The sequence below is a fragment of the Hyalella azteca genome, unplaced genomic scaffold (assembly GCF_000764305.2).
Source record: "Hyalella azteca isolate HAZT.00-mixed unplaced genomic scaffold, Hazt_2.0.2 contig16235, whole genome shotgun sequence".
In the NCBI taxonomy this organism is placed as follows: Eukaryota; Metazoa; Arthropoda; class Malacostraca; order Amphipoda; family Hyalellidae; genus Hyalella; species Hyalella azteca.
This window is the reverse complement of record NW_025946061.1, coordinates 162,785-186,891: the sequence shown is the minus strand read 5'-3', so window position 1 is coordinate 186,891 and position 24,107 is coordinate 162,785. Positions and strand designations below refer to the sequence as shown.

Sequence of the window (24,107 nt, the reverse complement as noted above, 5' to 3'; positions counted from 1 at the left end):
AATTTAAATTTGATTATTCAAATTACTGGCATATAATATAATACATATTTATTGTAAATAAGATGAACTTACTTAAGATCAATGACAAAATCTTTGTTTCAATATAATCTGTGACCTTAATTATTTTTAAAAAATGCAGTTTGAGACATTCATTCCTTCTGATAACGATATCAGAAACTCGCACTAAGAAGTTTTTTTCCAGCGGAATTTTTTTATGTAATATAACTAAACCAGGCTGCTTTTTTCGCCTTATACTGATGCCTGTCATCAGACCATGGTCATAAAATTATTAGTTGCACACAAGGTCAGCGTCCCACTTATTTCTCTGAGTGTACAAAAGGACATCGTCTCAGGATTATCAATATGTCCAAGTTGGGCACGCTCTCATGAAAAATAAGAGGGGCATTGTCCAAATGGTGATTTACATATGGCCCTTGTGTAGTCATCCCGACCCAGTTTGGCCCGTATATGTCCACTTTCTGCTCATGCCGTGGGTAATAAAATGTGTCACAAATTAGAACGACGTGATCCATTCATTTTTTTGAGTGTGCAGTTGTCCAAAAGTCGCTTCGTATTTTACAAGACGTATTCCGTCCACACAAGGGACTGAGCAGACACACGTGCATCTTCCATAACAATATTTGATGATTAATACAGGTTTTATTCAATTAATCTATCTGAAACTTAATGGAAAATATGTTGTGCGGCCTTGATGATTATTACAGTTTTTTTTAATTAACTTATCTGAAACTTGATTCAGTAGCGGGGAATATATGTTGTGCGGAGTGGATTCTTTTAAAGAATTCGTAATATCACTTATTCAATTTGATTGATAAAATATTTATGTTTAATGATAGGCGTGTAGGAAAGGTTACATGAGTACCTTGAATTCTCTATATAATATTACTTTTAGTACGTAAGCTGCCGTCATATTATAAAGCCAAATCAAGAACAATAATCCTTCAAAATTTGCAATAGGATTATTTAAACGTATCAAGATTTATAATCATACAGAATTTTAAACATAATACAGACGCATCAAGAGTTAAATAATCCTACAAAATTACCAACGTGAGTTAAAATTCAACAATATTTGCTACACGATTACATAGGCAAACCAAATGCAATGATCATACAAGTTTTGGTCATCATTATTATACAGACGAATCAAGAGATAATCATTTTAATCATCCTATAATTCGTACAATCCTCCAATTTTTGTTATCATGATTATATTAACGCGCGAACAGTTACAAACCGACAAAATTTAGAAATAATTAATTTTCGTTGAATGTTCAATAAGAATCTCGTTCAATGTTATAGTACAGAGTAGAATTTATTGAAAATTTTCATCGCGAATATCAAGGTCAGCCTTAGCTTCCTCAAACAAAAGTTTGTCGCTTGCTTTACCTCAAACTAGTACTAAATTGTAACAATTGTGTACAATATTAAAGCAACTGGTAGTAAATTTCATCAATTGTGTACAATATTTTACCAACTGGTATTATATTGCATCAATTGTGTACAATATTTTACCAACTGCCCTGGTACTAAATTGTAACAATTGTGTACAATATTATACCAACTGGTACTAAATTGTAACAATTGTGTACAATATTATACCAACTGGTACTAAATTGTAACAATTGTGTACAATATTATTCCAACTGGTACTAAATTGTAACAATTGGGTACAATAATATACCGGATTTTATTCTATATTGACTCAGAACTTCTACAATGTTGTTCTCAAGTTCTAAGTTCAGCAATATTGTACCGGAACTGCTACAATATGGTGCCGAAGTTCTGCAATATTGTACCTTAAGTTATCCAATATTGTACCTGGACTCGTACAATATTGTCTGATACGACCCAGCTTGCTAGCTTCAGAAACTTGTTAAAAGGTATATTTATCTATCGTTCGATTACTATGTAAAGTCTTACATTACTTAAAGTCTATATTAGTAACGAAGCGTAATGTTGCTCATTTATAATATTCAAAGATGTTATGAGTTACACATTTGGTCAGATGAATCTTGATAATGTCGCTAGCTTTGTCAACCTACCTAACGATTTTTTTAAGTTAACAAGTTATATTAAAAGGAAACAATGCTATGAACACGTCGAAGAATGATATATGATGCTATGAACGAGATTTTATTTCTGAAATGTTCACAAAAGTAAGAATAAAAATAAAATGTACCCGGAAATTTTTCTATAATTCGTACAATTTTAAATAGAACTGATGCAAACGTAGAAAAGAGAGAATAAAATTTTCGTTTACATGATGAAAATTCTAAGCTTCCCAATTCGTTTACGATTAAGTATTTAGTCTCTATAAAGTTAAACGACGAAAAATTCTATTAAAATGCAAATTTATTTCATGTCGTTACTTTTTGTCGACAATTTAACGGAGGATGTGAACCATGTACTGTAACTAATAAATATAAATAAGATCATATGGCGAATAAATCAAAAGCGTGGATACCAAATATAATAAAAATATTGCGTGATAACTCAAGGTTTTCATAACTTTATATTTGTATTTGGATTGAAATAAACATAGACTTAGAAAAATAATACGATTTTGAAAGATGTTGATCTTATGAAATGATAAAAAAATAAGCGGCATAGTCAAGAACATCAATCATTGTGACCATAATTTTTGTTTAATTGAAAATTAAAAAAAGCTATGCAATTGTCATGAAATTTAATCTATGAAATTCATTCCCGTCATGTATGATTTGACCTTAAGCTACCCAAATGCTATGATAGTTGTAGTCTTTACATAGTTTATTATACTCGGTAAAACATTCATCCTGACATTCGCTTCAGAATTCTTGCATATAACCAACAATCTAAAATTGCTATTTTTATACAGACGAAGGTGTTTAACACAGTAAGTAGATGTGTGAAATGGATTGAGAAAGAGATATCGTGTGAGTGAATTTCACATTTTGAATACATGTGCACAGAGCACATTAGACGTACAAAGCGTCCATGTGCTGCAAAGTTGCATGAATTCATACGTCGTTCATCTATTGATGAATATTCATAATATTAGGATTAATATTCAATTATAAAATTCATTTCTGAAACACACACCAACACAAACATCTCTGGATTAAGAGAAGGAAATTAAGGAAGGGACGATGAAGAAATTTGTTAATTAGGGAATGAGTGAACAATTACAATTTCACATTTTCGACCCTCCATTTGTTAATTTGTTCATCTTTAGGATCTCTATAGCGCCTTGTGAAACTGTTTTATACCGGCAAGAAATTTTAATTTAAGTGAAATAATATAAGGATGGTTTAATGAAATTGCCAATCGTCTGAAAATGATTAATCAGGGAACTAGAGATATTAAAATTCGATTAATCATTAAGTAGGCAAACATTTATTGTGCTATCAAAAGAGAAATGTAAACAGTTAAGCACCCCCGCAAAAAAAATCGATAAGGCATGGAAAACAATAAATACACAGAAAACAAAAAATGATTAACTTAGCTGTCTCTTCTAGACGATGATAGGCACCAGAGATTCATCGCTTGCCTCTGACATCGGAGATTCTTCCGGTTTTCCGTTCTCATCTTCAGCGGCTTTTATTGATGGGAAATTATCTCTGGGGGCTCGTACATTATTAGGCATTACACTGTGAGGAGAAATTGCAGCTTCTGATGACATTTTTTCCTGTAACGAAGTCTCACTTTGTCTTAGAGTGTTCGGTTGTGTTGTCAGACTGCCAGGCGGTAAGCTTGATCTTCCGTTGTTACCTGAAATTTCTGCTGCAGAGCTCTCTTTTGATACAGAGGTTTTAACCTGATTAGGTGAGAGTCCAGTTTGTTCTTTAGGAACTAAGTTTCTAACACCAAGAGCTTGCACACCTCCATCCATACAAACACTCACGGCACTTACGTTCACAGAAGACACTGCATCAGCACAGCAAAGATGCGTTGTCTTACGAATTTCACCGCCATCACTCGGTTCTCCCAGGTTGGTAAGAGTTTCACACTCGCGCTTATCGAAAGAACCTTTTAATGTTCCCTCGGCGCTGCTAACGGCCCCACTGATGCTTTTGACAGCACCTGTAGTATTTTTCGCAGCTCCAACATTCGACGCTAATGCTGAACTCAACATTGAACCCATGCCGGGGTTTCCTTGCATGCTACCGACGGCGTTAACGAAGCCACCAAGAGCGTTGCAGGGGTAAGGTTCTCGAGCTAGGAGGGGGGCTTTCAATGCAGTTTGAAGGCCAACACCATTGGGGTTCAACGACACAGAGAGACCCATGCCCACTGTAAAAAACATAAACCACATCATACACTGAACAAATGTGCCTTCCGCTATACACTGAACATTTTTACCTCTGGTGAAACATCAATTTAAGCAATGTTATAAAGGCTACTTATAACAATTTTTTAATGCTAAGTTTCGCCACAAAATTACGAGTAAATTGTATCAAACATTATTAATGTTTTATATGTATTCAGAGCGGAATAATTAAATGAACAGGATTTGAAAATTAATTTATCGAAATCTAAAAGAGAAATTGTTGAGCCTACCAATGAATTTTAGTCCTGCCGTTTGTGTCGAAAACAAACGGCAAATAAACATCAAAACAATGAAAAAATGATCAAGTACTTACGTTTTCTATGTTCATCATTCACATGAGGAACATTCAATATCAACATATATGTTGCTTAGAAACTGTGAACATTCAAGCGAGCTTGGGAACATTGCGCATGAGCATAACGACATGACAGGAGCATAACAACATGAAAATAATTCATTCACATACAGAGGACAAAACACATTTAAACATGAAACGGTATGGCTACACATATACTTGGTCGGGCATGCTGCAGTCACGATGTTTAAAATCACGAGCATAACATGGGCGTACAACATGGGCATAACATTGTACAACATGAGTATAACATGGGCATAACATGGGCATAACATTGGCATAACATGGGCATAACATGGGCATAACATGGGCATAGCATGGGCACAACATGGGAATAACATGGTCAAACATTAGCTTAACATGGTACTAAATTGGCATGTAATGGTAAAACTTGGACATAACATGATACAACATGAGCATAACCTAGAACAAACATTACATCAAATGCTGGACGAGCCAAGTACATTCAAGCGTCTTCACTGCACTGGAATAAAATATGAACACGGAATATCGGGCATCTACGTTTCCGAAGATCACCAATTTTGGAATATGTCGTGGGGAAATTCATGGTTAGGGTATCGAAATTAATAAAGAATAACAGGGAATTGGGATACAGAGAAACAATATCAATTTTGATGCCGTAGCCAACGAAACCTTAAGGTATTTGTTTTGCCACAGTGGGTAACAGCAGGTAACTGTTGAAGAAACAGCGGTAACCGAGAGGTAATCAGTATCATCACTCGTTAAAACCAAGTTCAAAAGACGAAAATCAGGAATTACCTAAAATTCCCAGGCAAGATTTGCGACATTAGGAAGGAATTTTGAAGTTCTTGTAACTGCATCTTGGAGCAAAATACTCTATATTAAATAACACAAAAAACTGCACTCAAGGATAAACTGCACTCAAGGATAGCAAGGGGAAATGCTATAAGAAAAAATCTCAGCCGCCGTGATTTTCAAAAGTTGTTAAGCAAAGCAAAACACGAATGTAAAGTCGACGCTGCTTTTTAAACTTAGTTAACTTGTTTGAGCGATGAAAAGCAAGAAAAAAATCATGAGCAGAACATACAGATCAAAAACTTAAATAAGAGTAACTTGAATATATAAGAACAATCGTTGCGAACCATCGAGTTAAGTTCTTTTCAGTATAGTTCCAAAGAAAAAAAGGTACCAAAACAGGAAATTGAGCTCAAAAAGTTTTAGAAATGCTCATTGAATGCTCTGAAAATGAGTGATAAGTGATAAGTAGATATTTTGTTACTGGGAATGCAGAAATCTTGAGTATCTTGCACGAAGATGAGGTTTCAAAAAATGTTAATGCAGAAAGATAAGATAAAATTCGACCTCGTCAAGCACATAAACTTCTTTCGACGGCTTTCACTTACGGTCAGATTTTGTGTCTGGAAATGTGTGCTTCAAAACATGTGTCTTGCCTATATACCTTAAATATACCTATAACTTTTCTATATAATATTTATGTGATTAATTATATATAATACAAGTTTCGTTCAATAGCTGAAAGTTACGCTCACTGACAAACTTCTTATTGTTTTTCTTTCGGTTTTAGAATGAGATTTTTCGGAAAATACTAATTTTCGAATATTATGTTTTACTGCAATAATGTTTTGAATATACTTCATTCATCATCAAGTAAAGCAAACGGAATTCAAAGCATAAAATTAGGATATTAAAATTATCTAGTCACAAAAATTTTATGTCATTAATTTATAATCACCATAGTTTACAAACTGCAGCATTTGTCAGGATTTTGAAATATTCTTCTCACTAATTTTATGCATTTTTTTCTACTTGTATCCACAATACATAATGCTGGTAATTACGTCATGTCAAAATGAATATTTAGGCTCTGAAAATTTTCATTCTACTTTATAGTGAATAATATTTATTTGACGCTTCAATCCTAAATTTTTTTTTAATGCGCTTGAAGACTTCAAAGCTGAAGTATATATAACTATCCAAATCCGACTTAAAGTGTAATCTGGCGAAGCGTTAAGAACGATTAAAATACCTTTTAAAAGATTTACTATCAGGTCTTCACCCCAACTTGCACTGAAGAATGACTTCTATCTAATTTTATCAATATATAGTTATACACATGTACTGATATAGAAATATATTGATACTCAACCGTCTTATATAAGGCGTGGAATGACGCAACTCTTGCCTCTTTTTGCGTTTTTTTTTTCTTTTTTATCATTTTATTTATTTTATTTCTAATTTTGGTAACGCTTCCACCACACACAAACTTGTAAAAAAAGCCATCTACAAACAACAACATTGAAAATTTTATATGCAAAGTTGAGGGGACAGTTTGCAAGATTTTTGAATCGTTTTATTTGCAATAAATTATTTAGGTATGTTGTGAATGATATCGTTCGACTTTTGACTTCGTTTCAACTTACTGCTTCGTAATATAAATTTTCTTGCTTCATTTAGATTCGGAACTTCAATTGATTAAGAATATAAAACTCCCAGCCAATTTAAAAGACCTATTTTACCAGTTTCTGATTCAGAAAGACTATTCAATAATTTTAGATTTTAACTACCTACTCTAAATTTCTCATATTTGAAAGATTTATTAACCATTCATACGCTTCTGCGTTTGGTGCAGAAAAGCTACAGTTCGTAAATCAAAATCTCCCTCGAGAGAGAGACAAATTGTGCGATTTTCATCAGGGTGTTCAAAAATTCTTTGAAAATAAAAATAAGGTACTGCGAAAATGTATTCATTTTCGCATAGAGAATCTAACAAATGACCTGCTGAGCTAAAAATGTGTGACCATTATTTGCGTTACTTATAATCTATGCGGTCTAAGAATTTAAAAACATGGATGGCACAGGAATACACCATATTTTATAAACGAAAGCGTTTTGAATAAGGAGAATTTGCTGCTGTGCCATTTTCTTTTTTTTTGCATTCCTTGTTAATTTGCGATTAAAGCAATCAAATGATTTTATTAGTTCTATGCGGTCTAGACTTTTCTCATTTTGTGTAGCCAAAGAACAGAGCTGCCGATCGATTCGAACTTAACGACCTAAAAAATAATTTTAGAAGTGAGGGGACAGAACAAAGCCTTTGAACGAATTTGCGGGATGCAGGGAGCCCATTGTCTGGATCTTTAGATACGATTAGCATTAGCAACGGTTATTGTATTGAACAGAAGGTTAGCTTTTTGTCCGCTGACATCAACTCGAATCATTTGGTATCTAGGTAAGAATATTAACCACGATTAACTTGAACGTTTAGACTAAAGTTGAATTCTGATATAAGCGTTTGACCGATATTAATGCTTTATGTCTAGCATTTCGATACGAACATCATAACGGATGGTTAATGCATCCGTAGGCAAAAAGTTAGCTCTTTTTCAGCCGACAACCACTCGAATTACCTGGGCTTTACGTAGGAATAACATTTGCCGTTTATTACTGTATCCATATTTATATCAAGTAGAATTCTGATATTACTGTTTGACGTGATATTATTGTTTGATGCCTGACATTTTGGTAGGAATACCATAAAAAACAGTTAGTGTATCCGCATAGACCAAGGTTGAATTCCGATTGTATTTCTGTACTAGCGCTAGACAAAGCAATATAGCTAGATGATTGGCATCTCGGTAAGAATAGCATTAACGACGGATAATGTAACCGTAAACCAAAACCGTACAAATAAAGCTTACGAGGAGAAGGTAAGGGTGCGAGTGAGGGCTAGAAGAGGGGTGGTGGCAAAGGGTAGGTATAGGTTTTCTAATGAATGGATGCAACCACTGCAAGCACAACGTTTTTGATCTCCTAACGTACTGCTGCTATAAAGTAGTAGTACGTAGTAGTATATAGGAGAAGTAGAGCAGATAGTAGCAGTAGTAGTTATTACAAACACTACTACAGCACAAAATTTAGTGGAGTGATATCCACAGCTTTATTGAACGACTATGTACACGGAAGTTATATTCTCGTGTATGTTCATAAAGTAACAGTAATTCGTATTTACTGTTAATATGTTGTGTGTGTTTCCGTTGTACGTGTGTACGTAGAGTGAGAGCTGTCCGTGGACAACCAAAGTTTGAAGGGTCCGCGCTAGAATCCAGTTATTTTCTGTGCATCGCTACCTTTTGGCGTGCCATTTTTCGTGGAATTGTGGGCATCGTTGCCTGAAACAACAACAATTCAAAAAATCAAAAAATAAACATAGGAAATTAAAGAACAAAGCACACTCAGTACTCGCGATGCACTTAGCATCAAAATTATGCATTAATACAAAGACATCAAAGTCTAAAGGAATAAATAACTCTGTTGGTAAGTCGTCCATGCTTTTGGGTTGAAACACATCGAAGATGTTGGGCCATGAAAATTGGTAGGGGCTTTGAGAGGTCATATCTATGTAAGGGTTCCGCCTATAGTAAACACTTATCAGACCAAGAAAGAATACACCAAATGGAAAAATAAATTAGGAAAAATACGTATGCTACCCACATACAAAATATCAATAGATATTCGTATAAATAAAGAGTACTTGCAACTGCGTTTCTTCCGGCCTCATATCTTGAGCCGAAAGATGAATAAACGCTTTTAAATGCAGTCTACGCGATTTATAAAAAGCCAACTGCCCTTTTAAAGATTCTGGCAAAGATTCTGGTAAAGACTATGACAAAGACTCTGGCAAATATTATCGTAAAGATTCAGGCAAAGATTCTGTCATGATCGGTTACAATTTTCCGGCTAAAAGCTTTGAAAACAGACTCTGGCATAGAATCCTTCAAAGAATCTGACAAAGATTCTGGTACAGATTCTGACAAAGGCTGTGGCAAAAACACCGACAAAGATCCTAACAAAGATCTTGGCAAAGATTCTGATATTGACTCTGACAAAGATTCTGCCAAAGACTCTGTGAAAAGCCTGTCTTTAACACCACCCTTGCATATAATCAAAGACATTATTCCTCTCCCGAAAGCAGAGCGTTCATAAAGACACTAAAAGACCCGCGTTGAAAATAGGAAATTTTGAACGGAATAAAATTAATAGCTCAACAGAAATAAAAGCTGACATCGCTATGGGAATAACGTGCTCTACTTTCCAGCTCAGTCCTTATCTGTATTAACACAGCGATTAATTAAATCTATCTGTCAAAAGTGACACAGAGAACATCAAAAAAACGGGCGAATCTCGTTATAGTAATAATAATTATGGTAATAATAACAGCAACAATAACAATGAATAAGAGGATAGCTTGCAGGGTGAAACGTCACTTGGAAGACGCAAGCAATGTTTTAAACGAGTAGTTACTTTTCGCCACGCAAATCAGAAGAAGAGGCGAAGAGGTGGTCGCTCCGAGTCCAATGGGTGACCTTATATACGCCGGGTGTGTGGTGGGTGTGTGGTGGATGTGTGGTGGGTGTGTGGTGGGTGTGTGATGGATGTGTGGTGGGTGTGTGGTGGGTGTGTGGTGGGTGTGTGATGGGTGTGTGGTGGGTGTGTGATGGATGTGTGGTGGGTGTGTGGTGGGTGTGTGGTGGGTGTGTGGTGGGTGTGTGGTGGGTGTGTGGTGGGTGTGTGGTGGGTGTGTGGTGGGCGTGTGGCTAGTGCAGCAGATGTAACACGTTTAATCCTTGTTGGATTTAATGATTCAAACTTTTCGATTATTATGTTTCAAAATTCTTCAGTAAGACGAGAGTTTAAAAGTGCTTAGCGTGGTTTCTAAATTTGTGGCAGGAGCAACACGTTTGATGGGTGTATTATGGGTGTATCTGCTGCAACACGTAGCTACTGTAGCGAGTGTAGCGTATTTACTAGTTTATACAGATTTACCACGTGTAGCGAGGGTAACAGGTGTAACGAGAGTAACTGGTGTGATTAGTTTAACAGATGTTAGCAGCTTCATTAAGTGTGGAAGTTTGACATGAACATATATAGGCTACATCTCAGGTGAATAGCGGGTGAAATGTGAGGTGGTGAGGGTAGGGTTAAGGTCAGATGAATGTGAATGTTGAAATGGTTATTTCTGGTGAGTTTGGGATTAAGCTAAAGTGACCGTGAATGTTGAGTGGGTGATATCTTAGGAGTTGGGAGGGTATAGTTTATTAAACTGTGAATGATAAAAGGGTGATGCGTGATGGGTGTGACAAAAGAGGCATTTGTAACGGCTGTGAATGGATTTACGAATACATGTCGAGCCTGTGAACAATATACTGGGGTAGAGAGTGTGGGTTAGATTTCATGTGAGAACACGAATATACAGTATATGCTACTATTTTCGTAGAGTTTCAACTAAACAAAAGCTCGTGAAAATGATAGATGATTCAGCGAGAAGAAAAATGTATCGATGAAATAATTTCTTCCTTAACTCATTAGTGTAAAGCTATAGTTTGAGTGTATGCACAGGTGATATATGGCAACACCTAGAAGATTTGTGGCTTTGTAGCAAGCATAAATATATAATATATATGCAAATTCTTAGAAGAACCTCTGAAGGGTATGTGAGTGTTTCGTTTTACAAAACAATCACTCAAATAAATACGAGTGAGTCGTCAGTAAGTGGAATGATATCCTTGCATAAAAACTTGCATCCTGTTAGTCAGTACACAGTTACTTCTAAATTACTTGATATCACTGACAAATCGTAATTATAAAGCAGCCCAATCATAAATCAATCACTACAGCTGATTACTTTATAGCTTCTAGAATAAATCTTCTATTTTCAGACGTATTTTTTGAAGGTCCCATCGTAGTAAGCTGAATTATTTGTTATATTGCGTACTGTGATTATTTCGTGAAATCATCTGTGATTATAGTTATAATTTTTGGAATAACGTGATTGTTTCACGGGATTACACGTGATTATGCGTGAGTTTTGAATATAGATTACGTGTGATTGTTTACCGTGATTATCGTGTGAGTTTTGAATATAGTTTGCGTGTGATTGTTTACCGTGATTATAGTGTAAGTTATGTGTGATTGTTTACCGTGATTATCGTGTAAGTTTTGAATATAGTTTGCGTGTGATTGTTTACCGTGATTATCGTGTAAGTTATGTGTGATTGTTTACCGTGATTGCACGTGATTATCATGCAAATTTTAAAAATCGTTTATGTTTAATTATTTCACGTGATCAATCAGGTTATTTTTTTGAATTATTGTTTAGGTGTGATTGTTTCACGTTATTACATGTGATTATAGTGCAATTTTTGTTTGTTTCACGTAATTGTTCGTGAATATCGTATGATTTCTGTATTAGCGTGAATGTTTGATTATTTTAGGATTTTAAACGTGATTAAAGAGTGAACTTTTGTGTTATCGTAGTGGTTATGATGGTTTGAATAATATTCGTGAGCGAGTATTTATACTCCCTTGCATTAATGACGTAAACAGTATGGGAAAATATTAGAGTTTACATTAGATACGATTGCGTACTTTTTGATCTAAGAGGAAGACATTTCGGCAATATTTTAATATTTAATTTAAACTGTTTCAATTTTTTGATCTTTTACGTGCTATCGCAATCGCTTTTATTTATGTCATCATTATCATTTCACAGTTTAAAATCTTCAACGGCTTATAGTTGGCAAAGGTCGGCCAGTTCTAATTTGTAACTGAGATGTGCAAAAGATAATTTCTATTAATAGGTTTCATTACAAAAATGAAAATGCTAAAACCCGAAGAGTTTTAAACTAGAAATTATTCTTGTTTTAAATTTTATAGTCAAAATCCAGGGAGCGAGTGGATTCACAAAGTTGGGATCATAATTAATAATTTTCTAATTTATTTTAAATACGACCGCATATATGTAAATTTTAATATAATCGATATAGTATATTTCAACATATTTACAGAGGCTCAGAACGAGTGCAATTATTATTGATCAACAACTTTGATTGACCGCATTAAATAAATGCAAATCTTTTATTTAATTAACGATTCGCACTATCTTTCAATTATCTTATAAATATTTAATACAGTTCTAACAATAATTGTAATGTGCAAACTTCTATATAATTTTATTTAAGTTGTCAACGGTTGACCCTCTCTAGACTGACTATATATAAAACCATTATATTTCCCAGCTGGATAACATTTGGCTGATATGCTCATTCTCTATAAAAAGCTGCACGAAATATTTCTTTCATTAATTCATTAATTACAAGCTGCAAAAAGCTAAATCTTTTCTATTCACTTGGCAATATTGGAGCAAAATTCAAGTCAATTATAGCTAGAGAAAGTTAAATATACAGCAAGCATGACTTTCCGGACTGCACTTCAAAATTCATAATTAAAAAATCCGGAAATTCAGAGCAAGCTTTGGTCAAAGCCTAAAATATGAACATTATGATTTCGTTTGAATTCATTAATGATATATTATAATAATATTTATTTATCGGTTCAGTTGATACTTTGAAGCATTTATTGACAACACAAAGCTGCTTTACGCATTTAAGTTTCTCAGTCTTAAAATTTTCTATTGTTTTTATATAAATGAAACAAATTGTCAGCAGTGAGTCATCAGTTTTCATGGACTGATGAAGTATCAATGGCATTTTATCTATTTCCTGATTTATAAAATGTAAAAATAGATCATATGTCCGAATAGAAATTTTCGATCATATTATTACCCTAAGAAACGATGCCTTCTATGGCATAATGCGAAAGTTTTGAGGTAAAATATTAACGTTTCGGGGAAAATTTTACCTGTAATACTTTAATAAATAATTTGAATTATCTATTAAATAATTATTTTCATTATAATTTAATAGTCGAAATATATAAAATTTCGTAGTGAATTTTGCCTGTAATAATTTAATAAATATTTTGAGGTGATCGTAAAAAATTAAAGTTTCGGGGTAAATTTTGCTTGTATTAATTTGATAAATATTTTGAGGTGGTTGTAAAAATTAAAGTTTCGGGGTTAATTTTGCTTGCCATAATTTAATAAATATTTTGAGGTGATCGTAAAAAATTAAAGTTTCTGGGTAAATTTTGCTTGTAATAATTTATTTTTGAGTTGATTGTCAAAAATTAAAGTTTCGGGTGTAAATTTTGCTTGTAATAATTTAATAAATATTTTGAGGTGGTTGTAAGTGTTAAGTGTATGTGTTCATCGGAGCTTGTGACGCGGCACAAAGCTTGCGAGCTTCAATGATGTTGGAGGCTGTAGCTGTGAGAGCCGACGTTTTCTGTTCACCCGATTTGTTTGAAATAGAAAAACTAGCTTGTTTCTTCATGCTTGCCCTGAGGGACGCGTGTTTCCTAGCTGGAGGAGCGAGGTGGAATCGTCCTGAACCTGTGGAGGCAGTGGATTGTTGTTGTGGAAGATTTTCTTGTTCTTGCAAAGATGGAGGGCATCCTGCGTCACCTCCAGCTTCTAAATGATGGTTTAGATTGAACATGTGCAGGACCTCGGCGCCATTACCTAGCAAATGCAACAAAAAACAGTATATGGAGAATCCCATACACAACGAAGACGTCCTTAGCGGCAAGGATACAGGCGCTCAGAGAAATGAGTGAGGCTTTGTCCAAATAGCGATACACTTTGTGGCCTGGGGCCATACTTTCAAAACTCGCGAAGTGAACGTAAGTACTTACGCTCTATTTTCTTGCCCATGATTGGTGGATATTGCTTGAAAGACCGTCAATGATTGGCTGATGAACTTACGATCTCTTAACTTTTTTTGAAAGTATGGGCCCTGGTTTGGGTCATCCTGACTCAGTTTGGTCTGACTCATGAGGGCTTATCAGAGCTCCATCCGCTCTCTGCTAGAGTTTTGGGTTAGACATTGAATCACTATTAGGACAACATGACCCATTCATTTATCCGAATGTAAGCTGAAAGGCATAGAGAGGGCGAATTTAAAAGCTTAAACATTTTATGATGGACTACGGCGCATTGGTGGAGAAACGGCAGCACATGAGAGAGGCATAAACTGACACCAAATAAGATGAATATTTTTAAAATCATTACTTAGTTCAAAACAAGAACACGGCTCATTCAACTCAGATGAGGTCAAAATTATAACAATAAGGGAACACATCGTAGAATGAAAACACATCGTAATAGAGAATAAGGATTTAGCAAGCTTACACTTGAGCACATAAATAACCTTTGGTACTCTTAGAAATAGTGAAGCCGAGGGACTTTTTAAAGCACCTAAGAAAACAGGAATTAATTAATGAAATAAATTCAAAACCCCGCGGAAACAAGGAAAATTCTGGAAGACATCTTGACCCACATTCTTCAATTCTTGACCCACTTTTGGGGCTCCTGTTTATAAAGTAAAAGAAGTCTCATTGTGAACAAGAATAAGTTAATTAAAATGCGTACACCCACTCAAAGAAATGAGTGGGTGTACTTTGTCCATATATCGACGCACTTCTTGTCCTTGTTTGGGCCACCCAGTTTATCTCAGCAACATGGCGTATCAGTGATACGTGCAGAAAGTATGTCACTATTTCGAAAATCTGAACCACTATATTTTCTGAGTAGATCTTCAGTGGACANGAATGGTTTTTAATCATCAGGAAGAATGGTTTGTAATCATCTAGAAGAATGGTTTATAATAATCAAAAGAATGGTTTGTAATCATCAAAAGAATTTAGTAATCATTAAAAAAGAAATAATTAGTCTGCTTAATTATTGTTAATTATTAAATGGTTAGCGTTGGGTGCCTGGGGGAAAGGTAACAGAACGTTAATTACTCAAGTAAGCAAGGTAATCCAGCTTCGACTCTGAAAAAATTTTAAGCTAGGTATCTTTTGGCCTATTTGTTTACTTTATAATATATTCGATTTTTATATTTAAATATTTTATTTATTTATTTTAAAGAAGCTTAAATATGACTGTTTTAAAATGGCAAAGCTTTGGGACTTAGTTTTTAGATTATAAACATGTAAAATATATAATCAAGCGCAACTGGCTGAGAGTAGAGTCAATACGGCAGAAAATTTTAAGTATGACGCTTATATACTGTAGATTCAAATTTCAAAGCCAAAATTTGAATAATTAGTTTTACTCGCTAGATTTGATTTGGGATTTTATAGTGCAGGCAAACTGTTGAATTTCTATGGTGATATCTAGAATGTTAAGCAGAAGGCGAGTAAATTTTAAAAGCGAAGCTGGGAACAAATTATAACGCATTTTCCAGTTTACGGAGGTTTTTGTTTAGTTCTCATCTCGGTATCTAAGTAGACAACTTATTATCCTCACAATTATCGGAAAATTTCAAAAAGCTTATAGAGAAGTTAATTTAGAGACTAAATCACTCGGCAGAACTTTAATCTCTGCGTTAAGAGAGGCAGGTCGTGTGTGTAAACCCGGCTCATGTACACGTCTCATGTACACGTCTCATGTACACGTCTCATGTACACGTCTCATGTACACGTCTCATGTACACGTCTCATGTACACGTCTCATGAACTCATCTTATTGAGACAGCACATTAATCTGTGAACCTGTCTCGCGAACCTGTCTCGTGAACCTGTCTCGTGAACCTGTCTCATGACGTGAACCTGTCTCATGACGTGAACCTGTCGCATGACGTGAACCTGTCTCATGACGTGAACCTGTCTCATGACGTGAACCTGTCTCATGACGTGAACCTGTATCATGGACCAGTCTAATGAACCAATTTCGAAAACCAGTCTCGCGAACTTGTCCCATAGATCAGTTTTATGAACCGTCTCATGAACCAGTCCTATGAACCAGTCCTGTGAACCAGTTCCTTGAACAAGTCCTATGAACCAGTCCCATGAACCAGTCCTATGAACCAGTCCCATGAACCAGTCCTATGAACCAGTCCCATGAACCAGTCCTATGAACCAGTCCTATGAACCAGTCACATGAACCAGTCCTATGAACCAGTCCTATGAACCAGTCCTATGAACCAGTCCTCTGAACAAGTCACATGAACCAGTCCTATGAACCAGTCTTATGAACCAGTCCTATGAACCAGTCCTCTGAACCAGTCCCATGAACCAGTTTCACAAACCCCTCTCATGTATTGGAATAAATTACAAAGATCTAAACAACGTGTGCTCATTCCGATGACGAAGTGTGTGGAACTTTAGGGAACTTTAGTACAAGAAACAAAATAATTAAGAATAAACCATATTTACGAATAAAATTCTTCTTCCCTCTAGAACATCTTGCTTTTCGATAAGAACTGAAGATACAAATTATAATAACAAATTATTATTATGTGAATCTCTCTCTCTCACTCCGTCTCCTTTACTGTCTCTGAGAAACATCTAAGCGCACCAAAAAATGAAACAAATATAGATCAATAAGAAATAACAATCATCATATTTGAAAAACACTGTATAGAAATAACACATATCGTAACAATTGAAATGACGATGAAGTATGAATAACTGTGTAAGTGACTCCATAAGGTCTGCCTCGGGTCACGCTGGAGGCAGCACTCAGAAAAACTGATGAGATTTTGTCTAAATAGCGATACACATTTGCCCTAAAGTGGGTCATCTTGCCCCAGTGCTACTAGCAGCAAGTGTGTCAGTATTTAGACAATGTGACCCATCCATTCATCTGAGTGAGTTCAGCCTCACATGCACTCCGTCATTTCAATAGCAAAGAACAAATTTGTCGTAAGTGGCCGCCATTTTTACTGAGCAGCTTTCAATTTCCATCAAAAATAAAAATATTCGTAAGTGCGAAGTTTTTATTAATTAATTTTTATCTGCTAATTTTTTCTTCGCATTGAATGTATGAGAAAAATAAGTTTGAATTCATTACGAGAACTTTTCACGTTGTTTGTGGTATAAAAACAATTTATTGAATGTCTCAAAATTAAATAGAATTAATATTAATCTAAGAAGATTGTTTAAATTAAGCTTGCATAAAGCGCTTGGTTATTAATATTTATATCGCTGCATTTTATTAAATTTGAAAGCTGGGATCAGTTTTGGCAGTCACACGCGACCATCTCAGAACATTTTATGTTCCAGCTTGCGTGTCGCAAGTAGAAAACAATTTTCGAAGTAATTGTAGTAAGTCATCTTTTTTGGGAAGCTATTTACATTTTTTTGCCTTGGGCCGTCGCTTTTAGAGGCCTTGACAATTTCTGCATTCATGCACACTCAAAAAAATGTATCGAGAAATACACTCAGAATTTTTTTTATTTTCGGAGGCATTGAAGTATTTTTGTTTACTTGACGAATAGTGGGCGAACCAGACAATGATAAAAATCAGGTATCTATGTAATCAAAATCGTAGGCAAGGATTTTTAAAGACTGTCGTGCTTGTCGTTTTTGTTTAAATTTTTTTAAATAAACATCAAAAGATGAGGAAAGAACTCCGGTGAATTCTTGGCAAGAGAAGTAATGTTGTGCAGTGCCTGCTACAGCGCTATTTTCGTGTCTTTTCTGCAGCTGATTTTTAATAAAATTTGGCAAATTTTATAATCAAAACTCAAAATCTGAGCGCTTTAAGAGAGCGCCGGATTGAGGGTAGCTTACCCATCTTCGGTCCCTGGCCTCTGTTGGCAGCATTGGGCCCCCCTTGTCCCCGTTTGGCCCCGGGGGGCGCTGGCCCCATTCTTATGTGTTCGACGGGGCCAATTCTCCTCCTCTTCTTGGGCAGTTTGGCCCTGGCCTGTGTGTGGCTATAATACATAGCAAAGTTCGATACGATGACAGGCACGGGCAGGGCAATAGTTAACACACCTGCCAACGCACACAAGGCACCCACGAACATACCGACGTAGGTCTTAGGGACCATGTCACCGTAGCCCACTGTTGTCATCGTCACCAGCGCCCACCATAGACCCAGGGGGATGCTGTTAAAGTCATTGTGTGGGTTCGCCTGTATTCTTTCGGCGTAGTAAACTAGCGAAGCAAATATCACAATGCCAAGCACCAAGAAGAAAACCAATAATGTCAGTTCTTTGGCTGAGGCTCTGAAGGTTTGGATGAGGATCTTGAGACCCGAAGAATGGCGGGTTAATTTGAATAACCTCATGATTCGGATAATTGAGAAAAATTCTAAAATGTCAGCGTTTTCAAGATGCGAAGCGAACTCTTGTAGACAAATGTCAACGTAGAAGCTCACTGTAGCTATAAAGTCTATCATGTTTGTGGAAGCTTTCAAGAACGCGAATTTGTTCGGCGCTGATATGAATCGTATGAATATTTCGAATGTGAACCACGTGTTACAGATACACTCGATGTAGAAAAAGGCCTGATGGGCCTTTGTGGCCGTTTTATCGAGGGTCCAGGCCGTAGTATTGTCCGGTAATTGTACAGTTCTGTTGCTGATCTCTGGCACCCTCATGTTGGGGTGAGTCTTCAGGCAGAACGATAAGATCGACACGCAGATGAAGAAAACTGAGATTATCCCGATGACCTGCAAAAACAGAAACATATTTTTAATTATAAATGCTTATTGTTTTTATCATTGTTTAATGTTTAAATCATTTACTACAAAAACACCTAGATGTTCCCAATCACCTGCACAAACAGAAGCAAATTTCGAATTATAAATATTTATTGATTGTTTGATCATTGCTCAATGTTTAAATTATTTACTACATGAGCACCAAGATGATCCAAATGACCTGCACACACGAATGAATACTTCATATCAAAAATGCTTTTAACTTTGTTGAATTAATTATTATTTGCTATATATTTACTTTTTAAAGTATCGTTTGAATTGTTTATTAGGAAAACGCCAAGATCCTTGCACATACGAAAAAAATATTAAATTACAAATGCTCATAACCATTTTTTAATCATCAAGAACGAAGTAAATGAAATCGTTCGCTCTTGAATTGTGACAAGAAGATAAGATATAAAACTGTTCATGGTGCAAAAATTTCCATAATATAATTGCAAATTTCGTTCAAATTATTTTCTACTCACTTTAATTTATTTAAATCATTCAGGACGATGGAAAACGGAGACTCATATCAAGAAAATTCTGTACCTGATAGTAGTGACTTCCGATCAGTTGATTTTTTTTAGAAATGCACGTTTATTAAAGCATGTCGAATCTGAAATTATGCTCAATAATTATTTTTTACTTCTAAATCTCCAGTAACTTGCAGAATTTTTATAAAGATACGTTAATTAAGTTCTCGTTCACACACAATTCGCGCGAAACAAGCCGTTAAAAATACGGATGAAAACATGAATAATGAATGTGAATAAATTTAGGGAATACCTTACTAGATCTAGAGGTTAAAAATAATGTATAATTAAATGTTAATAAAATTAGTGAATATACCTTAATTAGATTGAGAGGTTAAAAATACCTAATATTGAACACGAATAAATGCAGTGAATACCTTAATTAGTATTGAGAGGGTAAAAATTACCTAATACTGAACATGAATAAATGCAGTGAATACCTTAATTAGTATTGAGAGGGTAAAAATTACCTAATACTGAACATGAATAAATCCAGTGAATACCTTAATTAGTATTGAGAGGGTAAAAATTACCTAATATTGAACATGAATAAATGCAGTGAATACCTTAGCAGATCGAGAGGAATAAGGCTCGTCAAAAAGTGACCAGAGCTTAGGCTTGAGTTTCTGCCACCAGGATAAATTGCCGGAGTGGAAATCTTCTTCGAAGCCGAACTTTCTGGCGACCTCTTCGTCGTTCGGCTTGTCGATGTCCAAATCAAGTCTGTCCAGCACTGCCAGAGTTTCCTGAGTGTCGCGATGCTGTGGACAGACATTTATTTGTACAACTCTAACTTGCTGTAAAGTGACAACTGTAACTGGCTGATAACTGTAACTGGCTGATAACTGTAACTGGCTGATAACTGTAACTGGCTGATAACTGTAACTGGCTGATAACTGTAACTGGCTGTAAACTGATGACTGTAACTGGCTGTAAACTGATGACTGTAACTGGCTGTAAACTGATGACTGTAACTGGCTGTAAACTGATGACTGTAACTGGCTGTAAACTGATGACTGTAACTGGCTGTAAACTGATAAACTGATAACTGCAACTGGCTGTAAACTGATGTCTGTAACTGGCTGTAAACTGAAAACTGTTACTGGCTGTAAACAGATAACTGTAATTGCTGATAACTGTAACTGGCTGTACGTAAAATGCTAACTGTAATTGGCTGTAAACTGCTAACTGCAAAATGTTACTAGCTGTAAGCTGCAAAACTGTTATTAGCTGTAAGATGCCAACTGTAAAGTGGTTTAAGCTGTAAACTGTGAACTTTAAACTGTCACTAGCTGTAAACAGTAAACCAGTCCTTGCAGTAAACTGTGAACTTGAAACATTTATTAGTTCTAAACTGTGAACTGTAAACTGCTACTAGCTGTAAACTGTTACTAGCTGTCAACTGTTACTAGGTGTAAACTTTAGTCAGTAAACTGTGAACTGATTACTGAACACAGTAAATAACTGTGAACTGTTATATATGAAGTGTGAACTGGATATTGTTAACTTTGAATTGTTACAGGCGAGCTGTTCACTGTAAATAGTGAAAATTTGTGAGTACAAAGTAAACTGTGGCTCAAAATTTTTAAACTGTGAATTGTAAACTGTGAACTGTTCGCTGTAAACAGTTATCCAGCAGCACCACTCACTGCAGTATATGTCATCCAGCAGCACTCTCTGCAGTATATGTCATCCAGCATTAACAATCACTGCAGTATATATCATCCAGCATTAACAATCACTGCAGTATATGTCATCCAGCAGCACCACTCACTGCAGTATATGTCATCCAGCAGCAGCACTCACTGCAGTATATGTCATCCAGCAGCAGCACTCACTGCAGTATATGTCATCCAGCTGCACCACTCACTGCAGTATATGTCATCCAGCAGCACCACTCACTGCAGTATATGTCATCCAGCAGCAAGGTTCTACTTGGTTCGAGTCTAGTCCCCAGAACTCCAGTTCTTCCTCGAAGAGCGGGCCACAAACATCCGTAGGATAATGTAGCTTCCCGGTGCGGTAATAGTTCAAAACCTGGCAAAATAAATGATTACGTCTGTGAATATCTGAATATATTATTGCATCTGGTATATGCTAAAACGACACGTTTGTACAAAGATTAGTTATGTAAATATCCGTAAACACATTGAAGATTCAATAAATAAATAAAAAGTTATTTCTGTTAGATTCCTTAGCCTCATATCGTCTTAGAAACTTAGTTGTACAAATAACAGTTATGTAAGAATAGTTTTGCTATTTTGGTGAGCCAAACTGGGTCAATATGATCCACAAAAGAGCAAAAAAGGACTCCGGAATTTGGACAAAGTTTTAATAATTTCTAGGAACGTATTTATTATAGCTCATGCGTCACGTCAAATAATACAATAGTGTTTGAATTTGAAAGAAAATTTTCAGATTTTCAGGCTTCAGTGAAGTTGCTCGCAATTGGGTTTCAGATTTAATAGAAATTGGTGCGGAATATTAGATTTTAAAAAGAATATTATAAATAGTTGTTTTAAATAAATCGCCGGCTTGTCTGTCGAAGAAATATTTGGTGAGAATGTGAGTTAGTCCAATATGTAACCGTGTGGGAATTACATATAATTTAAAATTATGTATGAGTTTCCTATAAACAGAGACACCGGAATTTCTGTCGAATAAATATACTTCGAGGACGTGAGTCGATCCAATAAACAATATAAGCATATCTATTAAAGTCTGTAATTTAAATATCACCACAAAGAACTTGTATGATTTAGATTAACATATTTAATGCCTGAGCAAAAACGCTGGAATTTCTGCCTAATAAATATTCGTTGAGGATGTGAGTCAATCCAATAAGTAATTTAAGCATATATATTAAAGTCCGCACTTTACATATCACTATGAAATACCTGAATGATTCAGATAAACATATATAATACCTGAGCAAAGACACCGGGGTGTCTGTCGAAGAAATTTTCGTCGAGGATGTAAGTCAATCCAATAAACAATATAAGCATATCTATTAAAGTCTGTAATTTACATATCACTGTAAAGAACTTATGTGATTCAGATGAACATATATAATACCTGAGCAAAGACGCCGGGGTGTCTGTCGAAGAAATATTCGTTTAGGATGTGATCGTAATTGCCGAGCGCCTCGGTGAGACGCGACAGACGCGTTGCGGGGATTTTTTTTAGGGTCGCCTGGGGAGAAAAAGCTGCGTTAGAAATCGACGAATGTAAATACGAATTACAGCAATATGAATAAACATTTTCTGGGGTAATAAACTGGGTAATTTTGTTTGAACTGCTTTTTATCATAGCTTATAAGCCATATTTGTTACCAATTAAAATCTGTCATCGGCGCCTTGTAAGTTTCATGACGATTGCCACCAACGTTCAGGACAGCCTTATTCTCAGCGTCCATGTTGCCAACACAATATTTAACAAAATTAAAGATAAATTTGCACTGAACTTTTTTTTATTGTTAATTAGACAAACTTTTTACCTTATAAGTTTCATGACGAATGCCCCCAACGTTGAGAACAACCCTGTTCTCAGCGTCCATGTTGCCGACACAAAATTTAACGAAGTTTCGACGTCACAATTTCAGGCAGCGCAGCTGTGGCCTCCAGGCGCAGACGTGTTGTCGTGGAGGCGGCAGGCGAGAAATTATCCTTCAATTTTGGCCGTTCTGCCAATTTGATTCATTTAGTTTTTTGTTTCATCTTCTTTTTGCTTCGTTTTCTTGAGGATTGATGCCAGCATTGAATCGTTAGAGGAGCCAGGGCCCCTCCCCTTCAGCTCACCATTCACGATCTTGGGTTATTCTTCAATGACGTAAAATTTAAATTCTGCTCTGAACTGCCACGTGTTTTACCTATGCCGACCAGCGGCCTGATGTTAGCAAAATCAACCATTCACTGCGTCATATTTTGATCTGCTCTTCACTTAAAAACATCAACTGCAAGGAAAAATATGAGGAGATAAAAGCCACAGTATTCGTTCAGCATTTTATCTTGACAGCCTCGGCACTGAAAATTTAAGTTTTCGTATCATATTCATTACTTTTGCTTTGCTACAAATTTTGTGACGAAATAACTGTATGAATTGTAAATCATTTGAAAATTTTTCAAATTCCTATATAAAATTTGATCATTATTATCATAGGCCAACCGTCGGTCATTAAACCATCCCTCATGACAGTCCATTATTTTTAATCACACGTTTTATTCAATTGTTTTTACTCGTGATTCCAAAAAGTGCCTATAGATTCCATGAGCTTTTTTTCTATCGCTCAACAAGAACAATCTAAGCTGTAACGCTTAGAAAATTAATGTTTAGCTTTTAATAGTTGACTATTAATATAATAATTACTTTAAATAGTTGCTTGACAAATAATATGTGTTAGAGTTTTGTCTCTTATAAGTACATTAGAACGTGTACGTAATGTGACGTTCATCATATTATGTCAATGTGATGTGAACAATGTGATGAGAT

At 35.5% G+C, this 24,107-nt stretch overlaps 1 protein-coding gene across 1 annotated transcript; it reads right to left on the bottom strand.

The window, feature by feature from the left end:
• Positions 1–692: 692 nt before the first annotated feature.
• Positions 693–23,599, bottom strand: LOC108678952 (potassium voltage-gated channel protein Shaw). Its single transcript, XM_018167449.2, has 6 exons — positions 23,116–23,599; positions 22,695–22,811; positions 21,522–21,656; positions 20,186–20,380; positions 18,168–19,053; positions 693–4,296 (listed from the first exon to the last, which is right to left on the bottom strand). The coding sequence occupies exons 1-6, from the start codon at positions 23,173–23,175 to the stop codon at positions 3,518–3,520; spliced, it is 2,172 nt and encodes a 723-aa protein (XP_018022938.1). The 5' UTR covers positions 23,176–23,599; the 3' UTR covers positions 693–3,517.
• Positions 23,600–24,107: the final 508 nt, after the last annotated feature.

Bases quoted from the DNA above. Each gene is read 5' to 3' on its own strand.
- LOC108678952 (XM_018167449.2), bottom strand. From the start codon at position 23,175: ATGGACGCTGAGAACAGGGTTGTTCTCAACGTTGGGGGCATTCGTCAT. The intron at 21,657-22,694 runs GTATTATATATG...TTATTTTGCCAG, and splicing joins ACCCCGGCGTCTTTGCTCAG to GTTTTGAACTATTACCGCAC. The intron at 4,297-18,167 runs GTAAGCTACCCT...TGTTTTTTACAG, and splicing joins AGGCCAGGGACCGAAGATGG to TGGGCATGGGTCTCTCTGTG.